The sequence below is a fragment of the Capsicum annuum genome, chromosome 9 (assembly GCF_002878395.1).
Source record: "Capsicum annuum cultivar UCD-10X-F1 chromosome 9, UCD10Xv1.1, whole genome shotgun sequence".
In the NCBI taxonomy this organism is placed as follows: Eukaryota; Viridiplantae; Streptophyta; class Magnoliopsida; order Solanales; family Solanaceae; genus Capsicum; species Capsicum annuum.
Window position 1 is genome coordinate 14,059,719 of NC_061119.1, and position 8,959 is coordinate 14,068,677.

Below are 8,959 nucleotides of genomic sequence, written 5' to 3' on the forward strand. Positions count from 1 at the left end.
GGGTCGATCCCTATTTATGTGTTTATGGGTGGTATCCCAGGGGCATAAGCCTATCATGGGTCGATCCCAGTTGATATGTACTGGAGGCAGCCTAATGGTCACAGTACAGTATAGTAATGATTACAAAAATGATAAGAACGAAGGTAAAGTGATTGAATAAATACAATGTACAGGTTGTCACAAGTTCTAGTAAGTGTGGTTCACTCCTATTACGATTTATTCACTTGTTTCTGATTTCTATTGAGCTCCTATATCATATGTGATTATCTATAGCTTTACATACTCAGTACATATTCCGTACTGACGTCCCCCACGAGGGACCTGCATTTCATGCTGCAGGCACAGGTACCTCAGCTCGTACACCACACAAGTAGAAGCAAGGATATCCAGCTGCTTTTGGTGAGCTCCAGTTTGCTTCGGGGCTTTCCGTGTCATATTCAGTCACTTTTGGTATTGTATAGAAGTTAGTTATATGGCTGGGTGTGTCCCGACCTTAGTTAAACTCTGTGTATTATCTAGAGGCTTTATAGACCTAATGTACAGTCAAGGTGGTATTTGTTAATAGACGTGATGGCTCCAACGGTCAAGTATTGTATATACATATATATGTGTTCTCGAGCTTATACAAGTGATTATTTCCTTTTATATGCGATATGACACTGTCCAAATTTTGGGTTGTCATAGAGGTATGCATGAGAAGTATAAGGTTATGAGCTGGTTCTCCCGGGCCTCCTCGGTTACGGGTGCCAGTCCGCCCCAATAGGATTTGAGGCGTGACAGCTTACTTTAAAAGCCATCAAGAGGTGTACTTGAGAAGCTAAGTCTTACCTAGAAATACTCCTTCAATCCTTACAACAATCCTTAACATTCTAAATTTCCTCTTTAATTTTCTCTTTCTTCTTAGGATCCTGCTTAGTGATTTTGGATATTATTTAAACCTATGATTTAACTTGCTGATATTTGTATTAATAATTTTATTAATTTCTGTATCCTCTAATTAATTAGGGAGAACTTATTTAACTCAGAATATTCTCTAATTGATCAGGAAAGTGCTTGTTTAATCTGGAAAAATATTTCACACTGCTGAAATAGTTTTTTAAGCCAGTGCCTAGCACGACTGAAGTATAATTAATATATTAACTTGTTAAAAAGTAGTTAGATTACTGTTATAGTTGTCATATAGTGATTATAGTATTATCACTGAAATAGTAATAATATTATACACTGTTATGTTATTGTATTGCTAATATTATTGATATAATATTTTGTTAACAGTTAAATAATATTATTATTATTATTTTTTCATTATTTCCAACATATATATCTTATATGAGAATCAAGTGTGGGTCAAGAAAATTACATACGAATTTGATTAAATTCAATAATTTTAGTTCAAACTTTGAATTTATTCAAGGAAAACCACTAAATATGTCCAAAAATTAAATTTAGAACTTAATTATAACAACTCCTATCACTATTCTAAAATATAGACACATAAAATTTATCTTTTCTCCACCATGATAATCATGTTTTAAATATACAAATTAACAATATGTCCTAATTCTTTTTGTTCTATCAATATAATTTAACTTGTGACAGTAATTTAAGTTAATTGTTATTATTTTTTTCCACTTAATTACTTTAATCCCTATCATACAAAATTACCTATAAACATCTTATAGTTAGAGATGGATCGACGATAAGTGTATGAAATTCATACAACTACTTCAAGTTAATACTATATCAATTGAAATAACAATTGGATATTTATTATTTATAAATATTTAATAGAGTCCATAACTAAGGTCACCATCAATATATATAAGTTATTGAGTTCACATGAATATATATATATATATATATAAAATCAAGGCATCACCTCTAGTTACAATAATTTGATTATGTAATTACTATTACACAATAATAACATAATCCGATATAAATTGATAATGTAATTTAAGAAGAATATAAGACGACCTTATTGCTATGGTAAGGAGATAATAAATAAGTGAATAGTACTATTCACCCGTTGATATGTTTAGTCAATATTCATGACTTGTTTGTAAAGAAAAAGAAAAATTAATTATATTGACTTATTAGATATTTGCTTACGCTGCGATCGGTCAGTTATATTGACTTTTCCTCTATTCAGAAAAGAATATAAGAAATCTTTTTGTTCCATCATATAGTAATTAATAATCATATGTTTAACAAGATTCACATGACTAGGCTTATTTAATTATTATTATTACCGGTCTTTCTTAATATAAACGTATAGTAATACATAAAATAACTTATTTGATAAAAAAATTGCGTAAAAGTTGACATACGTGGTTTTGTATGCTAATTGCTAGGTCATCTATTTTTTCTTATGCAATGTGTAGTATCTGTCCTATTAAGCAACTCAAATTAAGGGTATCGTAACACAATCTTAATTAGAATATTAGATTGTACTTATGCATAAAACCTCCATAACAACAAATTTATTATAATCATGAAGTTAGGACCGCAAACCTTACGTTAGATACGAAAAAGAAGTGACAGTAACAAACATGCATGCACTAAAAACAAGAAGATGATAAAGGAAGAAAAAAAAACAGTATTAGAGATAAGGATAAATAATATGAGTGCAATTCTATATTTGCTCGTTTGTGTTATGAAATAATACAGCACAAAGAAGAAGAGTAGAGAGAGAATAAAAAGTAATTCTTATTTCCTTTTTTTAGGATCTTTTGATGGGGTGAATTACAATGAAGAAAATCCTTTTATTTATAGGGGAAAATTAACCTTGGGGTTTGTAATTTTTTCATAAATAGGTACACACAATATATGGTAAAGTAAGTATTCACTATATATGGTAAAGTAGACATTCACTATATGGTACATTTATAACACTCTCCCTTGAATGTCTAATTGATAGATAATGTGCCTCGTTAAAACCTTACTAGAAAAAATTCAGTGGGAAAAAATCTAGTGAAGGAAAAATAGTACACATTTCTAACAATACGCATATAAGCTGCCTCATTAAAAACCTTACCAGGAAAATCCAATGGGACAAAACCTCATAAGGGAAAAAGAGTACAACGCGTATTAACTCCCCTAATGAGAACATCCTTGAACCTTTGCATCCCGATCTTGTGCACCATTTTCTTGAAAGTTGCAATTGGAGGAGACTTGGTGAGTAAATCAGTCACATTGTCACATATACAAAAGCTTTGATGAAGTGTGCTTCGTTCTATCTCCTTTTATGAATCCTCCCTTAAGTTGTGCTATGCATGCTGCATTATCTCCGTATAAAATTGTTAGTACATTGTCACATTTCACACCACATTTTTCTCGAATGAGATGTATCATGAATCTCAACCACACTCAATCTTGGTTTGCTTCATGAATAACTATTATCTCAGCATGGTTTAATGAAGTGGCTAGATAAACTGCTTTGTATATCTCCAAGATATACCAGTATCCTCACATGTGAACATATAACTTATTTGAGATCGAATTTTATATGGGTCAGATAAGTACCCAATATTAGCATAACCAACAAGATTGGGATTACAATCTTTAGAGTAAAATAAGTCCACATGTTTGATCTCACTTCGATGTCTCCTAATAGGAGCAGAACTATATCTTACTAACAAACTAACCGAAAAAAGATTATATCATACCTTATAGTATTTGTAAGATATATTAGTGAACCAATTACACTAAGATATGATACTTCATAGCCAAAACGTTCTTCATTCTTTTATTGAAGTTTCTTTATCAAAATGTGAAATAGTTAAACCGAGTAACGTATTATAAGCTTTACACTGTTTCATTGAAAAAGTATTTTACTTACATGCTTTTTCCCATTTTATTTTCACTGTTTTTTCCAAGTTTAAGATTAGTAACTCCACATCTAAATTACGATTATATTATATTCTCTCATTCCTATTTATACAGATGGACTTCACCCTAAAAAAAGTTGGAAAAAAATATAAATCGTTTGAAATAATAAAAAATTATATGCATATAAGTTAAATAACATAAATATTTCAGCAAAATTTTCGACTTTATCATTAGGCAGAGGATAGAATATTTAATTTGGGATGAGTGTTTTCCTTTCTAAAAGGTAATAAAGCTAAATGGACTGGACACCAACAACAATATGTTCAATACATCCCACACAAATGGGATTTGCTAGCAGACCTTACTCTTACTTATGGCTCAAGAACAAATATATAAAAATAGTTCAGGAAATTAAAGAAATAACAGAGAAAAGTCACAATAAAGTACTAAAATTGTATGACAATATTCCAAAAATAAAAATAAAAGCAAAATAATAATAATATATTTAAAGTACAAAAACAACAAATAATAACATTAAAATTGAAAAATAAACAACGTAACTACAAGAATAATACTATGACTATTTGTTTGAAAGGATTGTTGGAACAACTCTAAATTACCTTCTAGTATGATCTAACCTAATCCGTCATCCATATATACTCAGTCATATTTTCGATAAACTGAAGTTACGTTATGTTCTGTCTAATCATCTATGCTGATTAATATTTCTCTGATCTATCTCTATCTCTCCTGAAAACACCAGTAGATAATTTCTGACACATCTGTACTGAAATATTTCTACATTTCTTTTTTCATATGCTCATCTCAATTTTACTTTCCCAACTCGTTCCTCAGACCATTCTAAACTTCTCCCAAATATCATTAAAATAATATCAACTTGGATAACTGGATATGAATATTTCAAATACTTATTAAACGAGACATGTGATCATATATTGTGGGAATACGATCTTTTCAATCATATTCCAAGAAAGCAGCACGTACAATTCAAAATTTATTTTAAAAGCCAAATTGTTTGAATTAGCTCAGATTCTAAATTTCTTCATTAGACAAAAATAATAATAATTCAATTAAGTTGACATTTAAGAGTCCGTTATTTCCCAGTAATCCTATATGCCAGACACGTGTCAGTATGATGTCCATTGTTGACTCCCAAAGTCATAAGCCCCTACCGAAAAAACTTATACGTACTGTGTATATATCAAGCCAATATATGCATGTCATGTGTTTGAATTTAAAATTCATGTTATTTAACCATGATTAATCAACATGTATTTTATTTAATTTAATTACATAACCATGATAAAAAATATTAATTTATTATATACATCGGGTGTGTATAAGTTTTTACCAGGCCGCTACAATATTTGTATTTTTCTCTATTTATGGAATACTTCAACATTTCCAATTTATGAGTTATTTTACTTCATATAGTTCAACATTTCCAATTTATGAGTAACTTTGTATTTCATATATTTCGGGATTTTAAGAGAAACTTTTTTACTTTCAACGTAAATATGGACTACAATTTTTCAGATTTTTTGAAAAATAATTTACATATTTAGAAATTTTATAAAATATTTTGTAAGTCACAAGAATTAATAATTTAAAATTATAAATCACAGAGCAAATGTTTCTTACTTAACTCTCGAAATTCAAATTATGCACATCTTATGATTTCGAACAGAAGACTGTTTCATTCATCTTTTAATAATTTTTCACACGACATGTTTAATAGCACAAGATTTAAGAACAATTTAATAAGTTCTACTTATTTTCTCTATTTTTCTAAACTCTGTACTGAATCAAAATTAGATAAATAAATTGAAACGAAACTAGTACATTTTTGACATATTCTCCTTCCGCTTAAAAAATAGTTGGGTCTCTTCCTAAAAATATTTGTTTCAATTTACTTATCCCTTTTATGATATCGAAAGAATTTGATAATGCTTTTCCAAAACTAACCTTATCATCACAGGCAGCTCAACAAATTTGGTGGCCTAAAGCCAACAGTTAATAAAAAATTTCAGATATATTCAATAAAATTAACTTTTGTGAGCATCTTGTGTGGCGTGCATGCATATCGTGCGGCGTACGTGCATCTTATATGCATTTCGTGCGTCATACGTGATTTTGTTGTCAGTTAGTAAAAATATTAGAATCACATATATATTATCATTAAAATTTGTGTGTGATATACTACCATTGTGAACTATCTTCTAACTTAAAAATGAGGGCTCCAAAAATGTTGGGACCCCAAGCTATTGCTTTAGCGGCTTTACGGTATAGCCGGTCCTGCTTATCATTAAATAACTAAATAAAACATATATACTCAAATTTATATTCTTAAAGTATAATTTATTAGATTAATTTAATAAAATAAATTTCTAATAAATATTTTATTAACGGAAGTATAACTCAATGAAAATCAAATACAGTATTTTGAGACGGGGGAGTATAATGATGAAAAAGAAAAAAAAGATAATGTGAATAGAATCCACAATTAACTTTCACCCATATCATTATTGTACGGATCGGATTGCTATTTTTTCTTTCTATAAATATCATTTCTCAATATCCATAAAAACATTTACAATCCAACACAAACTTCAACCTTACCATTGAACACTTCTTTCTTCATTCAATGTTTTTTTTTTTTTAAAAAAAAAAACCCACACTATAATAATTAACAATTTGAGTATACATACGATACGCTAGCTAGCTAGCTGCTAATGATCGATCGATGGCGCCGCGAATAGGGAAGATAGAAATTTGTTCATGTTCACCCAAAAGTTCATCAAAATACGACGCTCCAAATTCTCCATCTACTTCATTATTCTCTTCCCCATCACGTTTCTCATTTTCGCCATCTCGTCCGAGTTTTTCCGATTCAGTACTGAATCGGACACTCGAGATGGCGGAACCGATGATAACAAAATGGAACCCTGACACTACTACCTACGCCAAAGTCACTTCTCTTTTCTACGAAAACAGAAGCGAAGCCAAGAGTTTCATCAAGAGTGTTTACAATCTACAGAAGGCGATGCTCTTTCATTCTACAGAAAGTTCAAAATCCGATAAGCTTGTTCGTGCTCAATCGCTCATGCAAGTTGCCGTTAAGAGACTTCAGAAGGAGTTTTATCAGATTCTATCGATGAATAGAGCTCATTTAGATCCCGAATCTATAACTACTGTGTCTTCTCGAACGAGTACTCGTTCGAGTTTATCTGAGTATGAAGATGAAGAAGATGATGATCGTATAGTAGTAGTTGCTGGTGAATCGATTTCTGAAGTTGAGGATGTATCGAATGTTGCAATGGCGGATTTGAGATTGATTGCTGAGTGCATGATTTCATCTGGCTACGCGAAGGAATGCGTGAAAATTTACAAAGTTATACGTAAATCGATCATTGATGAAGCTATTTATAGACTCGGTGTTGAGAAATTGAGTTCTTCACAAGTTCATAAGATGGATTGGGAAGTTTTCGAGATGAAGATTAAGGATTGGCTACGGGCAGTGGATGTAGCTGTTAAAACACTGTTCAACGGTGAGAGAATTCTCTGTGATCACGTTTTTTTATCGAATGATTCGATAAGAGAATCGTGTTTTACTGAAATTTCGAAAGATGGAGCAATGATTCTGTTCAGTTTCCCGGAAACTGTAGCGAAGAACAGTAAGAAGTCACCGGAAAAAGTGTTCCGTCTACTCCATATGTACACCTCCATCGTCGAACACTGGCCGGATATTGAAGCTATATTTTCTTGCGATTCAGAATCCAGTATCCGATCTCAAGTGTTGACATCGCACGACAAGCTCGGCGAGTCTATAAGGTCGGGGTTGACTGAATTTGAAGCAATTCTCCAGAAGGAGAACACAAAAACTCTAGTCGCCGGAGGTGGAATTCATCATCTCACAATAGACGTAATGGATTACGTAACTCTACTTGCTGATTATAGTAACGTACTCTCTGATATTCTAGCCGAATCTCCTCCTCCGTCTAAAGGTTCATTGCCTGAATCATACTTTGGTATTGCTGATTCCGATGAGTCTCCGTCACCGGCGATCTCACTCCGATTTGCATGGTTGATTCTCATTCTTCTCTGTAAACTAGATGCCAAAGCGAAGCACTACAAGGACGTAGCCTTTGCGTACCTCTTCTTAGCGAACAATCTCCGGTACATCGTTGTAAAAGTCCGTTCATCCAATCTCAAATATTTGTTAGGTGAAAATTGGATATCAAATCAAGAGGAAAAAATCAAAAAGTTCGCGTTAAATTATCAACGGCTAGGATGGAGCCGCGTCATTGAATCCCTCCAGCATGATCCGAACGCCTCAATGGATACACAACAAGTGAAAGAGATTTTCAGGAGATTCAATTCTTCATTTGAGGAAGCTCATAGGAAGCATTCCATGTGCGTAGTAGATGATAGTAATCTTCGCGATGATTTAAAAGTGTCCATCGCGGAGAAAATACTACCAAGATATAAAGAGTTTTATAACAAACATAGAGATACGATAGTAAGAGAGAGATATTCTGCTCATGTGGTTCGATTTTCTCCGGAAGATGTAGAACATCAATTGTCCGATTTATTTTTCGGACCGATTGAATTTGAAAGTTGTTTATCATTTGAATTTTCTCCATCGCGATTGCGATAAAGAAATGTATATTTTATTTGTTAATTTTTCATGCTATGATCTTGTCCATTGTATATGTTGTACGATATACGGAGATCATATTACATACGTATAGATTGCAAATATTTGTTCATGTGTTCAGAATAAAGCATTGACAAGTATTTCATGAATGATGATTGTTTTTCCTTTGAGTGAAGGTTAAAACGGACCTAAAAGTATTTCACTTTAATTGAGTTTTATTCATGAACTATTACGCGAGTTTCTTACCTGAACTATATATCATCACCGTTTAGATAGAAAAAAATGAATAATTGATTGTTGAAACGCGTTTTGATAAATAATTGATCATAGTTCAAATAGAAAATTCACATACCTTCATTTATGAAAACACGTAGGATCGAAATAATTTTGGTATTATTGAACATTGACTCTTTTCTTTTCTGTAGCAGAACTTAGGACAGAATTAGGGAC

The 8,959-nt window shown here is 31.7% G+C and overlaps 1 protein-coding gene across 1 annotated transcript; it reads left to right on the top strand.

The window, feature by feature from the left end:
- Nucleotides 1-6,457: 6,457 nt before the first annotated feature.
- LOC107856416 (exocyst complex component EXO70H1-like) lies at nucleotides 6,458-8,530 on the top strand. The gene has a single exon (XM_016701434.2). It carries the CDS (start codon nucleotides 6,596-6,598, stop codon nucleotides 8,507-8,509), a length of 1,914 nt encoding a protein of 637 aa, XP_016556920.2. The 5' UTR covers nucleotides 6,458-6,595; the 3' UTR covers nucleotides 8,510-8,530.
- Nucleotides 8,531-8,959: the final 429 nt, after the last annotated feature.

Bases quoted from the DNA above. Each gene is read 5' to 3' on its own strand.
- LOC107856416 (XM_016701434.2), top strand. From the start codon at position 6,596: ATGGCGCCGCGAATAGGGAAGATAGAAATTTGTTCATGTTCACCCAAA.